The 20,557-nt window shown below is 37.4% G+C and overlaps 1 protein-coding gene across 1 annotated transcript in view; it reads left to right on the top strand.

Annotated features, from left to right (window-relative positions):
• Positions 1-1,523: 1,523 nt before the first annotated feature.
• The window catches only part of LOC132224455 (cytochrome b-245 heavy chain), a 35,282-nt gene continuing 16,248 nt past the window's right edge, over positions 1,524-20,557 (top strand). The window contains exons 1-6 of the mRNA XM_059679653.1: positions 1,524-1,651; positions 4,077-4,172; positions 5,762-5,872; positions 12,528-12,612; positions 14,578-14,723; positions 17,041-17,231. Of these exons, the coding sequence (XP_059535636.1) occupies positions 1,607-1,651; positions 4,077-4,172; positions 5,762-5,872; positions 12,528-12,612; positions 14,578-14,723; positions 17,041-17,231 (674 nt within the window). The 5' untranslated portion in view covers positions 1,524-1,606. The remainder of the gene's footprint in view (positions 1,652-4,076; positions 4,173-5,761; positions 5,873-12,527; positions 12,613-14,577; positions 14,724-17,040; positions 17,232-20,557) is intronic.

The following is a 20,557-nucleotide window of genomic DNA, read 5'->3' on the forward strand; positions in this document are numbered from 1 at the left end:
CAAGTGCTGGCAAGCATGTGGAGAAAAAGGAACCCTCGTGCACTGCTGGTGGGAATGCAGACTGGTGCAACCACTGTGGAGAACATTATGGAGTTTCCTCAAAAACCTAAAAATGGAACTGCAATTTGACCCAATGATCCCACATCTATGATTATATCCCAAGAAACTAGAAACACCAATCAGAAAGGATATATGCAACCCTATGTTTATAGCAGCACAATTTACCATAGTTAACATTTGGAAACAGCCTAAGTGCCCATCAGCAGATGAGTGGATTAAAAAGCTGTGATACATCTACACAATGGAATACTATGCTGCTGTAAAAAAGAAGGAATTCTTACCATTTGCAACAGCATGGATGGAACTGGAGAGCATTATGCTAAGTGAAATAAGCCAGTCAGAGGAAGGTAAATATCACATGATCTCACTCATTTGTGGAATATATTGAACAACATAAAGTGATGAACAAAAACAGATCCTGAGACAGAGAAGCATCAATCAGACCATCAAACCGCAGTGGGAAGGTAGGGGAGGGTGGGAGTAAGGGGGAGAGATCAACCAAAGGACTTGTATGCATCCATATAAGCTTAATGAATGAACCCAGAGACCAGAGGAGTGAGGGCATGAGTGGTCAGGTGAGGAGGGGTCAATGGGGGGGAAAGCACACATATGTAATACCTTGATCAATAAAGAAAAATAGTATAGCCAAATTGCTTATGTTTCAAATCCCAGCTTTACTATTTCTTAACTGCATGACCTTTGCCAAATAACTGCTCTGGGTCTCAAGTTCCTCATCTGTAAATGTAATCATAATAATAGAGCCTACATTATGTGGCTTGAATTGTTACAATCAAATGAATTACACATACTGAATTAATATATGAGTGTGTCTTTGTATGTATATATACATACACATATATATATCAACTCATATGCACATATATATGTGTGTACATATATATGTATATATGTATATATATGTACACATATATATCAACTCATATGCACATAGATATGTGTGTACATATATATGTATATATGTGTATATATATGTGTGTGTGTGTGTGTATGTATACACATTTATGTATTTTAGAAAACTGGCACAATATAAACATTCTATAAATATCAATAACCACTATTGTTATTATTTTACTCAACAAGACTGAAAATGCTCTTCCAGCCTGTCAAAATATATCACTTCTATTTAATGGTTTTTACCCAGCATGAAGACATGTTTAGTTGCATGACTTTTAAAAAATTTCTAGTTGATTACTGATTAGTAAAAAAGTTAATTCCCTGTGTAAAATACATCCCATGAATTACACTGTTATTTGTCTCTCAGTTGTAGAAATTAGTTTCATTCATATCCCACTACGTTTAGTTGCTATTGGATCATTATAGATCCTATTTCTGTAGTCTTTTGTGGTTTAAAGAGTTAATTTTTTTATGAAAATAAGTTTTTCAGTTGACCAATGATTAGCTAATTTCTGATTGTAGAAAAGGAAATAGGTTGCCCCGAGGCGCTATTTTCATTTCCTCATGGGGAAATGAAAGAAGAGCATAGCAGAGAAGAAAGGCTAGACACAAGCACTGAACCTCTGCCACTATGGGGAACTGGGCTGTGAATGAGGGTCTCTCCATCTTTGTCATTGTAAGTACTGATGCATTATGAATTCTCTGACTTGTCTGGGTTCTCTTGGGAACTAAAATAGAGAAAATCTTTTTTGTTTGTTCATTTTATTTCTTTGATAAATTGTATTGAAACTGATTTATTGTGTGAACATGCATCCATTTGTGAGCCAACTGAGTTCATTCTCCCAAACTTACTTTTGGAAAGAATATAACTATGGGCTCCCTTCACTTACTTTATTTCTTGAGTTTTTTGGAGTACGAAATTATCCAACATTTCACATGGGAGCAGAAGACATTTCATGTTAATGATCGCTGAGTCTGAGTTGTTTATTAATGTTTACTCCGAAAGCAAATTTCTACTTTTTATGTGTTTATTCCAACTCAAAAATGAGCAATTTAAATTTTATATCACTTTCCAAATAACAACTACAAGACTAGCTGATCTGTGGGAAATTGGCCTTTATTTCAGGAATTACAGCAAAAGTGATTGACATTCTCATATTTATTTTTTTAAAGTGCCTTCTTATCTCTGAGGTAAATTAAGTTATTTATAAGGTTTATAAAAATTTAAGGAAAGAATTGAAATTGTATATCTAGACTCATATATATATTGTATATATAATATATACTATATATGATATATGTAAATCATTTTAATCTATCTTGAGAAATGATTTTTGTAGGTAAAGATATGGCTAATCTGCAAATAGAAATGTTAATTTCTTTGATTTTTAACATAGCAAAGGTCAACCATTATTTTATGATGGTGGTCTCAGCAAAGCAATCATGGACAACTGGGAAGATGGAAATGTGATTTATAGCTATAGCTTTCCCAAATATCCAATGAAAGCATTATATATATGTTAAAAAGAACTCATAAATTGAACTTTTGAAAGAATTTATCATGAAGTAAATATTGAGTCTTTGAATTTTCTAGGTAGAGAGAAATTAGTGGCACAAGTATAATTGAAACAACAAGTATTTTGTCATTTAAAAATATGCCAAACCAACATTCTAATGCATGTGGAATTCTTCTGAGGATTCAGAGCCATTAACTTGAGTTATCACCATTTTATGAAAAGGTTACTCCTACAAAAAACAAGTTCAAATTATACTTTTAGATCCTACCACACCTTCTAAATTTCACAAACTTGAAAGTGAAGGCACAGCTTGAAAAGCAAGAGTAAGAATGACAAGGTTAGGAAATGGATAAATTGTTTTTAAAGAAATTGTTCTCAAGTGTCTATGACAGTGGTTCTCAACCTGTGGGTCACGACCCCTGAAAATACATCCTGCATATCAGTTATTTACATTATGATTCATAACAGTAGCAAAATTACAGTTATGAAGTAGCAACGAAAATAATTTTATGGTTGGGGGTCACCACAACATGAGGAACTGTATTAAAGGGTCGCGGCATTAGGAAGGTTGAGAACCACTGGTCTATGAGCATTTAACAGCTTCAAAGCACAGTTAAGAAAAGATCACTATGGAGCTGAAGGTAGAGACTAGATAGTGTCACCACTTGTTGCAGTCAGTGCTTCAGATGAAATAAGCATCAGAATCTAGAAGGTTCTTTAAAAAAAAAAATCCCAACGCCCTTCACCTCTTCATTCATGCTCAATAACGCTCATCAAAATTTAAACAAAACTTACCAAAGTAGAACTAAAGCAGTGATGTTCAACCTTTGTAAAAATTGAATGTCACACATAAATTAATTACTAAAATTCTGCAGCACACCAAAAAATATATTTTTTTGCCGAACTGACAAAAAATATAGGTACAATTTTGATTCATTCACACTGGACAGCTATTATTGTATTAGCTATTGTTATTTTTTTATTTGGCAATCTAAGGGAAAATAAGTCAGTGTCTCTTACTAAATAGTCACCCATTTCATGTTTTAAAAATTCTTACAGCACACCAGTGTGTCTCTTGACCCCAATGTGCTGTGGCACACCATTGAAAATCGCTGAATTAAAGACTTGACATTTTAGCTGATGAGACTCCCACTAGCTGGGGTGGGATGCTGTGTGGTGGAGGGAGGTGATCAGCACCTGTGAGAGAATAACACAGAGTCCTACTGGTGTCGGGGACAACATAAGAATATATTTTTTTTCCTTCTCTTTTTAAGAAAAGTCATGTGCTATCATCTATCTATCTAAGGCTAAGCAGAAAAGAGGAGTTATTATCAGTCTTGGCATACTAGCCAAGTAGTAAAACAATCATGTGAAACAACACGGGGTGCAAGGGTTAATTATAGGGAAGTATAGTGTCACTGCCCTAGGAAAGAGCTGGTTCTAAAATGGTTACATCCAGTTTTTGTAACCATCTGTGTCAAAGGCTGGACTTGGGGAAGTCCTAACCTTGGTCTGTCACCAATATTGTGTGAAATCCACCGGTTAAGATGTGAAAACCTCATGTAACTGTTTCTGTTTGTGCAGCTGGTATGGCTGGGCATGAACGTCTTCCTCTTTGTCTGGTATTACCGGGTTTATGATATTCCACCTAAGTTCTTTTACACTCGAAAACTTCTTGGGGTAAGTATAAATTCCATCTCATGCAATAATGAGTGGCTCACATTTTAATCAAATATTCTTGTTCACATTCCTTTGAAATATTTCAGTAAATATTCTATCCAACCCAAATAGCACTATCAGCCTCACTTCCTCCATTGCAACCCCTTGGACAAGAGTTTTTAGGTCTTCTAGTGTAGGACAAACAAAAGTGTGGCAGGGGTCCCAGCAGCATCCCTCCTCTCCCCAAAACCTCTGGACAAGTGTTTAGCTTAAAAGAGAAATCTAGTACTAGCTCTGGAATGGAAGGGCAGGTTGGAGAGATGTATCCAGGCATGACACAGTTGGGACAAGTGGAACTTTTCATATGATTCTTACCACTTGTGTACATATAAAGCCCTAATCCTAGTGCAGTGATGGCGAACCTATGACACGCGTGTGAGAGGTGACACGCAAACTCATTTTTTTGGTTGATTTTTCTTTGTTAAATGGCATTTAAATATATAAAATAAATATAAAAAATATAAGTCTTTATTTTACTATGGTTGCAAATATCAAAAAATTTCTTATGTGACACGGCACCAGAGTTAAGTCAGGGTTTTTCAAAATGCTGACATGCCGAGCTCAAAAGGTTCGCCATCACTGTCCTAGTGGAATGTTATGAAATGATCTGAAGGAAATATGAATTTCCCTATATATGGAGTCTTTGAAGGATGTGCCCAAGAATCACATTCATTGATTAGGCCAGCAGAATAAAGGCTCCCAACATTCCTTGGGTCTGTTAGCATTCCCAGTTTTGTTGAACTGCCTGTTCTCTTCTTCATCACAGATGAAAATAATTACAACTATAGCTGCCCCCAGAGGATATTATTTGCTACATCATGCTGAAACCATGAATTTATTACTTAATAATAATGCTAATTGTAATATATATCATAAATCATACATATAAATAATTATATCATTATACTATATTATTATGGTTGTTGGTGCCTTATTCAGGTTGATGCTGAGAAGGATGATTTCTCTTCACTTTCCCCCTCCAAAATATGCAACTTCTTTAAGTATTTCAAAGAACAATTATAATGGAAAAGCATTATACAATACCAACTTAAGTTAGTGTTGAGGTTAGTCTAAGTGCTTAGAAAAGACTCTTTAACAACCCCAGTTTCTATACTGAACTCTAGTTAATGATATGCATTTTAAGTATTTAGGGGAAGTGAACTAATGTCTGCAATTTACTTTGAAATGCATCAAAAGTAAGATATGTTGATGGATGGGTAGAGGGATGGGTAGATAGACAAATAGATGGATAGATATGTGATAAAGCAAGCAGAGTAAAATGTAAAAGATGTAATCTTGGAGATAGGTAAACAGTATTCAATATGAAATGATTTAAAATTCTCTTTATGTTTGAAATTTTTCATTTAAAAATGGGTTGGGGGTAAGGGCCAAATTAAAACAAAGGGTCCCAGCAGGCCCTAAAGGTAAACCTTCCTTTCCAAGTAACTAGATCTCTCAGGTGTGTGGGGCTCATGCTGGGAACCTTGGGGAACTGGGGAGGTGTTCTGTGCTCACAGGTACAACCCTACTCCCTCTTCTGCCTCTTTTAGTCAGCACTGGCCTTGGCCAGGGCCCCTGCGGCCTGCCTGAATTTCAACTGCATGCTGATCTTGTTACCAGTCTGTCGAAATCTGCTCTCCTTCCTCAGGGGTTCCAGTGAGGTAAGAACAAACGTTTACAAAGTTTGAGTTCCTCAAAATCTCAAAGACCATCAAGCTAAGTGTCCTATCTTAAGAAGAGCAAATCAATGGTTTATTAGGATTTCAATCTCTGTAGACTATTCATGAGCCACACCATGCTTGATTCTGTAGTTTATTTCTATATTAACTGTTGGTGGAGCTCCCTGGGACATCCATTTAACCTGAAACAGACATTAAAAAAAACAAAAAGAACCAATCAACCTATACCTCAGTTTATAGCAATAAAATCCATGTGCATGCACACACAGAGACGTACATAATATAATATGTATGTACATGTATATGTATATGTATGTGTATATAAACACAGCTTTATGAGGCTGATGTGAAATGTGGGAATTAATCTTACAGTGCCACACTTTTCAAAGTCAGAGAAAATCTCTTTTGTGGATAACATCCCAAGCAAATGGAATCAATGGGCAATGAGTCATACTATAATGAATGTGATGAAGAGGTGTTGGGTCTGAGGAACTGAGGAGTTCAGAGTTTTCCAATTGTCCAGGGCTCCTTTCACTTTCAATTCAACAATTTCATGAGCCCCTGAATGTACTATGCTTGAAGAAAAAAAGAGGTTATGTAGAAAGAACTTTTGTAACCTCTAAAATGGTATATGAATTTCTTATTGATATCATTATACAAAGATGCGAAGCACGGAACTTAGAACCTACAAATAATACTCAAATAAATGGGTCCCACAAGATGTTACAAATAAGGAACTACAGGGAATCAAAGGAGGGGAAAATTATACCAGATTGGCAGAGGATGAAGAAAGGCTTTCTGGAGAAGGTGGCATTAGATATGGGCATATAAAGATAAAATGAGCCTCTAGGAGATGTAAATGAGAGAAAAAAAACTTTCTACCTGGAGAACATGGCAAGAGCAAAAGCACAGGAAATTGTATTCTTGAAAGCCATGACTAAGCATGACCTCTGGCTTCCCTTTGGACATTTTTGCCATTCCTGATCACAACTAAATAGCTCTTCCAAAGCTGGGATTGATATGCTGGTGGGACCTATTCTACTAGCTCAGCCTCTGATTTTTCTCTTAATAAAACATATGTTTTTAATATTAACTACTTTTTAAAAAAAGATGACTTATTAAATGCAGATAATTTCTAGAGGGGAGCAGCAAAAAATCTCCTTTAGGGGAATGTAGGTATTGTAAAGGGCAGATATATGAGATAAGGCTGATGTGGAAGCTGGAGCTTTTTTTTTAATGTATTTTATTGATTTTTTACAGAGAAGAAGGGAGAGGGATAGAGAGTCAGAAACATTGATGAGAGAGAAACATCGATCAGCTGCTTCCTGCACACCCCCCACCGGGGATGTGCCTGCAACTAAGGTACATGCCCTTGACCAGAATCGAACATGGGACCCTTCAGTCCCCAGGCCGACGCCCTATCCAGTGAGCCAAACCGGTCAGGGTGGAAGCTGGAGCTTTGCTGATAAACTAGAACCTTGAATGTACAGCTGAGGAATTTAATACCTAATTTTGCAATGACAGAATATTTTGGGGAAGGAAAATGGTCTAAACTGTCAATAACAAGGAGAACTTGCCTTGAACTCTGCCTCATTTTTCCTAGTTATACTAAATTCACATTTATCCTAAGGGGAATTTTTTAAGAACAATACAAAACTCAATTTACTAATATAGGATTAGAAGACTACAACTAAAGCAGACATTGATTACAAAGATTTCCAAATAATCTCTTCAACGGAAGAAACCACAGAGGTAAAACCACATTTGCTTGAAAGTTTTATTGATGAGCCACCTATGAAGTACAATGTCTGATATACCATAGGTATCCAGTGAACATTTGCTAAATGAAGCTCATTCACTGTAGTTTTTTATTTTTAAGGAGACACAATTTTTATTCTTCCCCCTGCCTCCTGTTTGAATGCTTAGAGGAAGTAAGCCCTGAGAAGTGGGCAGTGTTTTCACCAGGATGGCCTATTAGGAAATCCTTGTTACCCCACAGGCCAAATTGCATTGCCTTTGAACTGTCATGCCCCATGAGCAATGTCTGTTGTAATGGCTGATTTTTGGCTTCCTGTGGCCCAGGAAGGAATATCCTCATGAGGGTCTCTAAAGACAGGGATGAAATAAGGCTGCTCTTCAAATTACAGAGAAGCTCAGCTCTGTAACCAGAAAGACCTGTATGTCAAATAATATATGTTGCTTAAATTAGCAGCAAGCAACATTCTTTTATAGATGGGATGTGTCCCTCCTTCTAGGTCTCACCGCTTAAAACGTGAACTTTGTAAAGGAAACTTATTTTTCTGATTGAGATTAAAGTGAGTGAGCATGTTGTGACTAATGTTGGAAATCATATTAGCTGCCACTTATTGAGCCTTCATAGACCTCACCTAATGAAATATGTATGCTAAGTCAGTGAGGTGAGGAAACAATTAAACGGAAGTGTTGGAATTCAAACCACAGTCATTGTGCCCCCAGAGCCCATTCACTTTCCTACAAGCCACTTAAACTCAAAACTGTCCTATTTTGATATTATGGTCTTAGATAGTTATTCATATATATGAATGATTGGATCATGCTGAATAACTTAGGCTAGACATGGCAAAGATGTAACTTTAAAGATTTGTTAGTAGAACACTGTAATTTGTTAACAGTCACAGAACTTCTGTTCAGTTTCTAGTGGTTTTAATCATTTAGACTTTGCGTTATAATCCTTCTGGTTACCTAGAGAAAAAAATGTGTATGGTTGGTCCACCCCAGGAAAGATAGGGGTAAAGACTCATTCTGCTTTATTGAGGAAAATGGGGAAGAATAGGCCTTAGCATACAGAAATCCCCAAAATTTTTCAAAATGATGTCAGAAAGTAAAAATGAAAACAGTGCGACAAGTGTGGATATGTGGGTAAATACATCTGTGTAGGTTTAGAATAATCATCATAGATTCCAGTACAGTGAAAATGTAATTCATTTAAACAAATAATAATTTAAGGATTTTTAAAAATGCATGACATACTGCTCTACATACAGGAAACTTACATTCTAGCTGGGGAGCCAAGCCATACTAAAGGAAAAGTTAAATAATGATACAAAAAAGCAAATATTTACTAAACACCACTCAATGAATCTATGAAAAGACTTAAGAGGAAAGAACTATGATAAATATATAGGTAAGGACACTGGTAACAGAGTAAATTGTTCAATGTCTCATAGCTAGGTGGTAGGACTGGGATACAACACAGGTATATTTCATGGCAAAAGTTGCTCTCTGAAATGTAATTCAGTACTGCTTTCTGACCCTACTAATTTTCATTCTCTCATTCATAGAAATCCAATTATGCATCAGGATGCCAATAAGGACTGTATTAATTATCTATTACTGTGCAACAACTTTCCACAAACTCAGTGGCTTAAAACAACCCCAATATTTTAGCTCATTGCCCTGCAGGTCAGAATTTCATCTGTGGTTGGGTTCTCTGCTCAAGGCTGAAACCAAGGTGCCAACTGGGCTGAATTCCCATATGGAAACTCTGGGTAATAATCTTCCTCCAAGCTCATTCTTGTTAGCAAAATTCAATTCCTTGCAGTTTCAGGACTGAGGTCCCTATCTCCTTGCTGATGGTCATCCAGGGGCTGCTTTCAGATCCTAGATGTCCCTGTTTTCCTTGTCACGTGGCTCTGTAACTGCAGATCCAGCTCAAACTGTTTGTAACAAGACCCAGAACAAAAGTTTACACCAAGTTTACACTTGGTAATCCTTAACTGCTTCCTCCCCATAATCCTTCTGGTTACCTGGAGAAAAAAATATTCAATATTGGCCCACCCAGGAAAAACAAAGGACCAGGACAGGACAGCAACCTGAGCACAGAAGTGAAGGGTCCATTGTCCAGGAAGATACGGCACTGAAACCCCTTAAAATCCTACCCTGAACCCTGGATCAGGGAGCAGAATTGAGCCTTGCCTCCTGTCTCAATGCCAGTTGACTCAAAGATAAAAGCCTTTTCTTTTCTCAAAAGCCAGTGCCATGACTTCTAAGCACATTGGGCAGTGAGCCCTTGCCTGGTAACGGCCCCCTCCGTCTTCAAGTCAGCAACAGTGCATCAAACACTTCTCATGCCTCTAATCTCTGACTTCTTCCAACTCTGACTTCTAGACCGAGATTTAAAGGGCTTTGGTGATTGGGTCAGACTCACAAAAATAATCTCTCTCATAAGGTCAATTTGGAATTTTACCACTGCAAAGTCCCTTTTGCTATATAATGTAACAAAATCACTGGAATGGCATCGATCATATTCATAGGTCAGGTTCTACCCACATTCAAAGGGAGAAAATTACATAAGGTCATTGGGAATCATCTTAGACTTCTGCTTACCACAGGGACTCTAAGAACAATTGGGAAATATGAAAAGATAATTCCTTAAAATTATAAAGAATACAATGTAGTAAAACTAAGCACAGAACTTGAAATAAACACAAAAGACAATGAGGTTATATAAGAAATAAAGGACAGTCAGGTTTTCATCAACAAAAGTGTAAAATAAGTTATTTCAAATAAGAAACCCTTGTTTTGAGAGCCTGAATCACTGCTGAACTTCACCCATTTTCCCTCCACACTGACAATTCCAGTACATGGGCAACTGCCTTCTTGAAGCCCAGTCATTCTCTGCCCGAGGATTTTTTTTCAGCCATTTCCTGGGTGAAATAGCAGGGTGCTAATGCTCTGGGTACAGCCCTCAGCCAGTGATAGATGGAAATTGGTGGATGAGTATCAAGTTTCCTAACCCTTCAGGAAAAAAATAAATAGAACAGAAAACAAAACTCTGTGGCATGTTCTATAGTCTCCTAGAGTTCACTGATATATATGATATGATAGTGGTAGTTGATATGACACACCCTTTATAGGTTTTCTTCCTTTCCAAGTCTTACTTCCCCTAACCTTGATTTCTGTGATCATCTTCCAGAATTTACACTTAAATTCTTGTGTGTGTGTGTGTGTGTGTGTGTGTGTGTGTGTGTGTGTGTGTGTTTGACAGGTAGAATAATAGTGAGTATATTTTTACCTTTGGTTTGGTTGAAAAGGACATGAACTTTCAAGACAATTAGATGTAGATCCAAGGAACATGAGAGTTAGTACTATTATCTGTAAAATGAGGACAGTAATAGTTATCTCATTGTATTAAATGATGTAATGAGTATTGGTAACCTTCCTGGCTCACAGAAGCCCAATTATTTGTTCCTTTTTCTGGAATCCTCAATGTCTTACTAGTATTTCTACATTTCTAGGAATCTGCTGTCCTAGTGAAAGTTGCCTGTCCTCCTTATATGTAGCTAACTGAGAGATAGTGGAGTAAGCAAAGTTTTTCATACAATTATATTTTTCTATAAAACCAGGACATTTTATTTAAAATTAGTAAGCCTAATATTAAACACCCTTATATTAAAATTGAATAATATGTTTAGAACCATATATTTATAATACCTAAGTTTTTTTTGTTTTGTTGGTTTCTTTGTTTGTTTGGTGTGTTTTTTGTTTTGTTTTGTTTTTTTGGCACTTCATTCTGCTCTCCTTAAAAGTTCTCTGAATCTCTATGGCAGTACATCTAGCCTTGGGGACAAAACAGCCATAGTGTGCATTTGAACAGTTTTCAGAAGAGCAAAACTCTGATTCAAACATAAACCAGGTTTTGTTTGGGGTTGGTTTTTTTTCTACTTTGGGTAGTGATCTGAATCCAGATTCAAATCCACATCTTCTTGCATACACTGGGAGAACAGTTACACCAATGTATTGAACAAAATACTATTTTTAATGTCCAGGTAATCATATAAGGTATTGGATATCAGAATATTTATATCTTTGGCATCAGACATTATGAGTTTAAATCCCAGCTCTGCCACTTTAATTAAACTATGTGACCTAAGGCAAGGTAACCTCTCTATGCTTTTTTTTTCCTTCTCATCTCTTATATAAGCATAATAATGGTACCTCCCTGATAGGATTGATGTAAGAATGAAATGACTCAATGCATGTAAAACAATTAAAACAACTCCTTGCATAAGCTCTTTGTAAATATTAACTATTATTACTTGTGCTATTATTATTTGGTTAATGAACTCCCCTTGTGATGTTGTCAACATAGGCAGGTGGACTATTTTTTTCTCCTTTAGTGTATAACCTAGAAGGGTGTTGTTCTAAAGCTATTCACTTGTTCTAGAACTGTTCACTTGTCTGTGTCCCCATTAGACTGTCAGGTCTTTAAGGGAAAGCCTGTCCTTTGCTAATTTTTATATCCTCTGTTTATTTAATAAATTAATCTGAACTATAAACTGTATAGTTAGATACGTTTTCTGTCCAAATTCATATTTTATATAATTAAGCAATGGATTCCAGGAGAAACTTTTTGGGCCACTAGTAAGGGAACATAAAATACAGTGGTTAAACCAGTTATGCCACTTACTGGCCCTTTGACGTTGGGGCGATGAGTACATCAATCTGAGCTTCAGTATTTTCACCTACCAAATGAGTACAATGACAGTTTTTATGGTGGTTGCGAGAATTAAATGAGATGATATGTCTCTAATGTCTGGCACAGGGAAAACCTTCTTATTAACAATTACTATTTCATTATTTTCCCCTTAATCCAAAGTTTTGCTCAACAAGAATTCGAAGACAACTGGACAGGAACCTCACCTTTCATAAAATGGTGGCATGGATGATTGCACTTCACACTGGTAAGTTTATTAAGATATTTGGGCTTTCAAAGAAAACTTGGAACCAGAGATTTCTCTCTAGTCTTACTTTTAAAAAATAGGTCAGCTTTTGTAGGCACATTAGGTGGTGATTAGATATATTGTATTTTTTATGAGTTCTGTTAAAAATAGTCACCCCTCTTTCCACCATCCCCAAATTAGGATTTATTCCTTCGGGTCTTAACACTTTCTAATCTTGGGCTCCTCTGATAAAATCCTAGCATCGTCAACTTTTTTCCACCCTTTTTATATAAAAAATATTGGTTAGTCCACATATGAGGGCTTTTATTCATTCATTTAAAAAAAATTATTGTTTGAACATGTAGATTCATGGATTTCTTGCAATAACTTTAGAGAAGCCACAGCCTATAAATTGAGAATCCCTTATAATAGAGTTTATCAGCTAAACACTTTATTTATTATTATTTATATATACATGTATATGCATGTATATACACATATATAATAGGTATATAAGTGTTTATATGTGTTATGTACAATGTATTATTAGAATTATTAAGGTGGCGGTATTGGCACAAGAAGGGTTGTATCTGGCATGGCAACTATCATTAATAATACTGTATTTGAAAGTTGCTGAGAGAGTAGATCTTAAAAGTTCCCATAACAAGAAAATAATTCTGTAACTATGTGTAGTGATGGATGTTTTTGCAATATGTATAACTATTGAATCATTATGCTATACACCTGAAACTTATATAATGTAAGTAAATTATACCCCCATTTTTTTAAAAAAAAGTTCAAAAAATAAAGAAGGGATGGATCTGAGACCCTTATCAAATCTCTATTAGGTCACTTAATAAATAATTGATGTGCCAGACTATAGGCATGCTCACATACACAGTGATGAACAAAACAGACTTTTACTCTATTCTTAAGGAGTTTGTCCCTGAGTAAAATAGGCTTAGTTCACAGACGTTCAGCTGGATTTCTCATTTCCTACTAGTAGATCATGCAGATTTTCTGAGCTGTGGCAAATGAAATATTTTAAAAGTGAAATGTATAAAAAAGTGAAATATATGATAAAATCTTGTTAGAAAGCAACATAGTATAAGGGTTAAGAGCACAGATTTGTGGGCCAAACTGCTTTGATTTGATTTTTTTAAATTCTTTATTGTTTAAAGAATTATATGAATCTCCTTTTTTCCCCTCATTGACCTCCTCCCTGCCACCCCCTCCCCCAAGCACAAGCATTTGGAATTGGATTTGATTCTTAAACCTGTTAGTTATTAGCTTGGTGACCTTGGGCAAGATTTTAAGGCAATCTATGCCTCAGCTTTCTCATTGTAAAATGAGATGGTAATAAACATATCTAAATCATTGATTCTTAAGCATTAAGTATTTATAAAGCACAGCAGTGCTTGGCACCTAGTAAGTCCTATGACAGTGCTTGTTAATCAAAGAGTGAAATTAAAAAAAAGAGATTCATTCTTATGCCCATTGGTTTGTATCAGTTTCATATAATTTTGTCATCTCTTTCTGGACTAATGTCAGAGTCCAGTGAATAGAACAGCTAAAGGTATATGTTACATGAGAGTCTTACTGTTTGAGCATAAATATATCTGGGGAAGAGAGACAACGACAGGACATCTAAATATCCTCAGAGACAAAGGTTATTTTGTAGAATCTTAGAAATTAGTTGAGTCTTTAGGATCATATAGTTCAACACCTTCATTTTGCAAATTAGGAAACCCAGACCAGAGAGGTTAAGTGATTTTCCTACATTCACACAACCAGAAAATAGCTTACCCACTAGAATTCCCTTGCCTCTCTGGTCCTGGAGACCCAGTTTTTGTTTATAAGTGTGTTGGACCATACTTGTGTTTCCCTGTAACTTATCATAGAGTCAGAGGCTATAGGAAAACCCAGCTTACAATAAAATTGCCCACATTCTTTACCTCCTTTGTTTCTCTTCTCTGCCCTTTTTAGCGATTCACACCATTGCACATCTGTTTAATGTGGAGTGGTGTGTGAATGCCCGAGTCAACAATTCTGATCCTTACTCAATAGCACTGTCTGACATTGGAGATAAGCCTGGTGAAACTTACCTCAATTTTGCTCGAGAGAGAATCAAGGTAAGCCTCTTATTTCCTGATTCTGATGTTCCCTAGACCTGTGGTTGGCAAACTGCGGCTCGCGAGCCACATGCGGCTATTTGGCCCCTTGAGTGTGGCTCTTCCTAAGCCTTAGGAGTACCCTAATTAGGTTAATAACAATGTACCTACCTATATAGTTTAAGCTTAAAAAATTTGGCTCTCAAAAGAAATTTCAATTGTTGTACCATTGATATTTGGCTCTGTTGACTAATGAGTTTGCCGACCACTGTGGCCTAGACTATTAAAACTGAGGACTAGATTTCAATGAGAGAAGTACTTCACTTGGCCAGAACAGCAAAAGTTGACTATCAGATTAACAAGTCTGAAGGTTCTAAGAAGGTGGAAGGTCTCCCACAGAGAAAAGATCTCCCACACTCCTAATTCCATGTGTGGAGGGTCACTAGATGTTAATCAGTTCCTTAAGCTAACCTGTGAGAGTCTGTGTGGGTGGAGCCTGGAGTAACTAAGGCTCACCCATGACAAGGCCCAACAGAAAGCCAGGAATACACATCTAGACAAATAAAATTGGATTTATTACTTTATTACTTTCTGCAGCAAAAGAGACCTTATACCACAAGGAAGTCTGAGGCATCTCAGAAGGATCTTAAGAGGGACTTGTTATAGAACCTGGGCTTGTGTTAGATAATCTGGGAAAGGTTTAAGCAAGCTAGGACTTGCTCTAGATCAGGTATGGTCAGGAATTGGGGGTAGTTCTAGGATTGGGTATTTTCATTTCTTTCTAGGGGACATAAGGGAACAGAAAGGGGCTAAATATTTAATAGGTAAAGAAGCAGCAGTCACCCATCTTTCTTATACTGGTTTAGACATGATTTTGAAGTGGTTTTGTTTTTGCCTCACTCTCTAATAGTCACGGAATGATGCTGGCATTCTATGAAATTGTATATGTGATATAGGAAACACTCTGGTCTAGGTATCAGTACCAGGTCAGTCGCCAGTTGACAACTGTCAGTTATACTTTTGTTCTTTTTTACCTACAGCATCTAAGGTGTGGCCTCCTATGTCTGCTAATTGTCATTCTTTGATATGCACAGTGCACTGAGAGTAACTCAGCAGTTCTCCAGGGGGATCCACTTGTGGTATCCACAGGCAAGGTCTTCTCCACTTCCAGCAGTTGTTGAAGCTTCCTACACTCAGAGGGAGAAGCTCCAAGTGGTCTTCATGTGCCCAGTGGCTTGGGAGAATGGCCAAATCACATCTCTGTGCACCAAATTTCAAACATGTTTCCTTCTGTTTAGAAAAGATTATAAGAAAAGTCCCTTAATTCTGAAGAAATAATTATCCTTGGACTTGACATGCAAAACTTTGGCTCATCTACTTAGGAACAGAATGAAATAGCATCAAAAAAAACAGAAACTCTTTTTCTGTAATGTGTTGGATATTTTTATTTTATATTGTTCATTGTTTTGTACAATCATATATAAGGGTGGCATTATTAACATACAAGATATGCAAGCCAACCCTGCCTTGTTGTGCTTAGATCCCTTTGGATCACTTTTATTGTGTCTGTGTTGCCCCACCATTCTGTGTGCTTTCACTTCCAATTTCCTGTATAAGCGTGTCTTCCTCATAGGACCACCCTGGGGTTATCGGAGTCCCTTTGCCCACAAGCTCAGAGATCTAGAAAGGCCTGGATAGCTACCTCTCTGTGTGCAGTCATTACCCAATAACTGATGGATGCAGGCCATGAAAGCCCAGCTTCCTTGCCTTGAGTCAGGATAAACTCTGAGTTGTAACTTACCATTTAGTTTCCCTGCAACATCAGAATGAAGCTACCCTCTATAAGACTTGGCCTGATATCACCTTCTTACTTGACTTATTCATCTTTTTTGTCCTTTTATCCATTCCCTTACCAGTTTCTTCTAAAGCACAACCTTTCTAAATCACTTGCCTATGAATCCTCATCTCAAGGTCTACTTTGGGGAAATGCAACCTAATATGTTAGATATACCCAGAATTTGCCAACAAAGCACTGTGGCCTTTTCCAAATCAAAGGGAAAAAGACCTTTAGGCCAGTAGACTGATTTGCTTTATGTGATACTCCCTTAGAACTATTTCAGTGTATCAATTCATATTTCCTATGACACCTCAACCACATAAGACTTTTTGAAACTGAGAAATATCTATTCCAAGTCTATATCCCTCTGTGAGAGATGATTAGGATTATGTAAAGGGGGAATGAAAATACCTATTGCCTTATACACTGGACACTTTATATATAGGTAGTCCTGGATGTGAGAGCCTACAAATAATGTGTGTATGTATTTGCATTTTATAGAATCCTGAAGGAGGCCTGTATGTGGCTGTGACTCGGTTGGCAGGCATCACTGGAATTGTCATCACACTGTGCCTCATATTAATTATCACCTCTTCCACCAAAACCATCCGGAGGTCTTACTTTGAAGTGTTTTGGTACACACACCATCTATTTGTGATCTTCTTCATTGGCCTCGCCATCCATGGAGCTGAGTGAGTGTTTAAACTCCAGGGCCAAGTCTTTTATGTCACACCTCCAGTTTTCAGGTGTGATGCTCTATTAGAGGCACAGTGACCTCCTTGTCTCTGTGTGGTCAACTGTCTTCTGAGAGAATATGAGGGGACAACAGAGGTTAGTGTGATAGAAACCACTCAGCAGCACTTTAGTTTCTTGCATTCAATTTATAGCTATTCACAGTGCTGTTATTTATAGCAAACTTAAAAATACATAACAATTTGAGTATCTTTGCAAGCATATAAAACATGTTGAGAGTGCTCATACAGTCTTGGATGTCTGCTATAATGTTTCCTGTGGCTTAATTACTAATATATTAGACAAATCCCCAAACTAAAAGAGTTAATGATTAATCAGTTGAAGATTTGCTATAGTTGAAAGTTTTTATTCAAGCCTATCATTAATTGATTGCCTACCATGTATGAGAACTGATCCAGGCATTATTAAGAATTCTAGAAAGAAAATACATGGTATTGCCTTCAAACATCCTATATAATTAAGAGGTAATATGCAAATTGACCATCACACCCTTGCACAAGATGGCCGCCCCCATGTGGTCACAAGATGGCCGCCACAAGATGGCCAGCAGGGGAGGGCAGTTGTGGGCAACCAGGCCTATAGGGGAGGGCAGTTGGGGGGGGGACCAAGCCGACGGGGGGGGGCAGTTGGGGGCAACCAGGCCTGCAGGGGAGGGCAGTTGGGGGCAACTGGGCCAGCAGGGGAGGGCAGTTAGGGGTGACCGGGCCAGCAGGGGAAGGCAGTTGGGGGCAATCAGGCTGGCAGGAGAATGGTTAGGGGGTGATCATGCTGGCAGGCAGAAGTGGTTAGGGGCAATCAGGCAGGCAGGCAGGCGAGCAGTTGGGAGCCAGTAGTCCTGGATTGTGAGTTGGATGTCCGACTGCTGGTTTAGGCCCGGCAGTCAGACATCCCCCAAGGGGTCCCAGATTGGAGAAGGTGCAGGCTGGGCTGAGGGACACCTGCCCCCTGTGCACGAATTTAGTGCACCAGGCCTCTAGTTCTAATATAATAAAGGCAAGAGTTAACTTCTAGTGAGTACTTGTTATAGACATGAAATGTTTCTTTTAACCCCCAAGAGGTAGGGATGCTCTTATTATACCCATTTCCTGGGAAAATTGTAGACAGGGGACAAGACTAAAAAAGGTATAATATGTAGCCCAAGCCACCCAGTTTTTAAGTGAAATAGCAGGGATTGGATCCTAGGTGGTCTAAGGTACCTGAGAGACACAGTGCCAGAACATGTGGTTGGAAGACTTTGCCTTATTGGTCATCTTAAATGAACAGTTTCTCTTATTCTTTTGTAATTTCAACCCTCATTTTGTAACCTGTTACCCATATTGCCAGAAGCTCTTTGGGAGGATAGTTTCTATTTTTTTAATGAATTGCATTGATTTTTTTTATTATGCAAAGGGAATAGCTACTTTAAATTTCAGTTCTTCAAAGTGCAATTTAGAATCTTTAAGTGAGACTTGATCATAATCCAGCTGTTTCAGAGAACCCTAGAGAGAGAGAAAAAAAGAATGTCCCCCCTCTCTTATTTAATAATTCCACAATTGTACATTCCTGTAGTTTCATAGATAAGCACATTTCTTGGAGCAGGCAGAGGAGTTATATTTACCCATTTTTTTTATCTACTACTTATACTGGTGGACTGATTGCTCACAGTCTTATGGCTAGGTAATAGCTGAACTGGGATTAAAATCCAGGCTTTCTAATTTCTGATCTTGGCATCAGGAAGAGAAGGAGAAAATAAAATTACTTTTCTATTTCTTCCTCTCCAAGTAAACGTGGGCATTAAGAACTTAAATAGTTATCATTTGTTGGATGCTTACTTTGTATCTGGAATTTGTTATGTGTCATGCCAATTGATTATTAAAATAAATATTTGATGAGGTCCTAGTGTACATATTTTATAGCTGAAGAAGCTGAGGCTCAAAAGAAGTTCAATACCTTGTCCAAGCTCACCAAACCAGTAAGGGGTGAATCTGGGATTTGAAACCAAGGCTTCTTGGCTTGGATCCAGAACTATTTTCACCAGATCATTCTGCTTCTAGTTACCTAGTCTCTCTAAGCCTCATTGTCCTCATATGTGAAATGGGAGTACTAATACTTAACTTTCAGGCTTGTTATGAGGATTAAACCAGATAATTTGATACAGTGCCTTTTTCTAGGCCAGATATATAATAGATGCTCAATACATGGTAATTTCTTCCCCAAGATCTAGGGGTAGAAAAGGATGGTTAATGACCTTGAATTAAAAAATTATCAGAATATAACAAATGACATAATAAAATTTAGGTCCCTAAACAAACTTCTACAAAGGACCTTCTATTTCTCTTCTTATTACATGTTCTGAAGATCCTGCTATCTATGTTTCTCGAGGTCAGGGACATGACTTCCTCAACCTTGTGCCTCCCTTGCTATATCCCACTAAGCCTATATTGTCTTAAGTTTTAGTAGTTGCTCAATTAGTATTTATTGAAGTGAATGGGCTCTGAGCACTTCAAGGGAGAAACCATTAGTGTTCATATCTGTGAGAATGTCTTAATCTCCACAAAGTTAAGTCATCTTAAATTGAACTCAAACTTTTGGTTTAATTTAGACAATTTTGAAACAAATAAAACACTTGTACCAAGCCTCATGGCTATTGTTTATGACTGCAGGGGTTGTCAACTACACAAAGGTGCCTGCTCTAGAGGAATAAAAGTAGCCCATGTTCTGCTGGCCAACGTCTTTGCCTATAGGACTGTCCTCACAGAGGGAGCATCTTGTTCTGAACTGCACAAAGTCACTGTATGGGTTAGCAGTTTCTTTGTTAGATTTGTAGTTTTCTGTTTGTTTGTTTGTTTATAAATGAAAATAATTCTAGAAAGACAAGCACAAATGCTCCCTTTAAGAAAACTTATATTTATCTAAAACTTCTCGTTTATAAGGTTACATATAAATATTCTTTGTGCCATTGTACATGATTTTTTTCTACTGCTAAAGATCATACATTTTCTTCCTTTTCTTTAATCTATTTGGAAGGAGCAATAAGATATAACATTTTAGTGAAAAGTACAAGACCCATATTAGAATACTTAAAATATGCCCAGCCCTGGCTGGGTGGTTCAGTTGGTTGGAGCTTTGTCCCATACACCAAAAGGTTGCGGGTTCATTTCCCGGTCAGGGCACATACCTAATTTAAGGTTTGATCCCTGGTCAGGGCGAGTACAGGAGGCAACAGATGCAATAGATGGATGTTTCTCTCTCACATTGATGTTTCTCTCGTTCTTCTTTTTCTTCT

The sequence above is a fragment of the Myotis daubentonii genome, chromosome X, assembly GCF_963259705.1.
Source record: "Myotis daubentonii chromosome X, mMyoDau2.1, whole genome shotgun sequence".
Classification (NCBI taxonomy): domain Eukaryota; kingdom Metazoa; phylum Chordata; class Mammalia; order Chiroptera; family Vespertilionidae; genus Myotis; species Myotis daubentonii.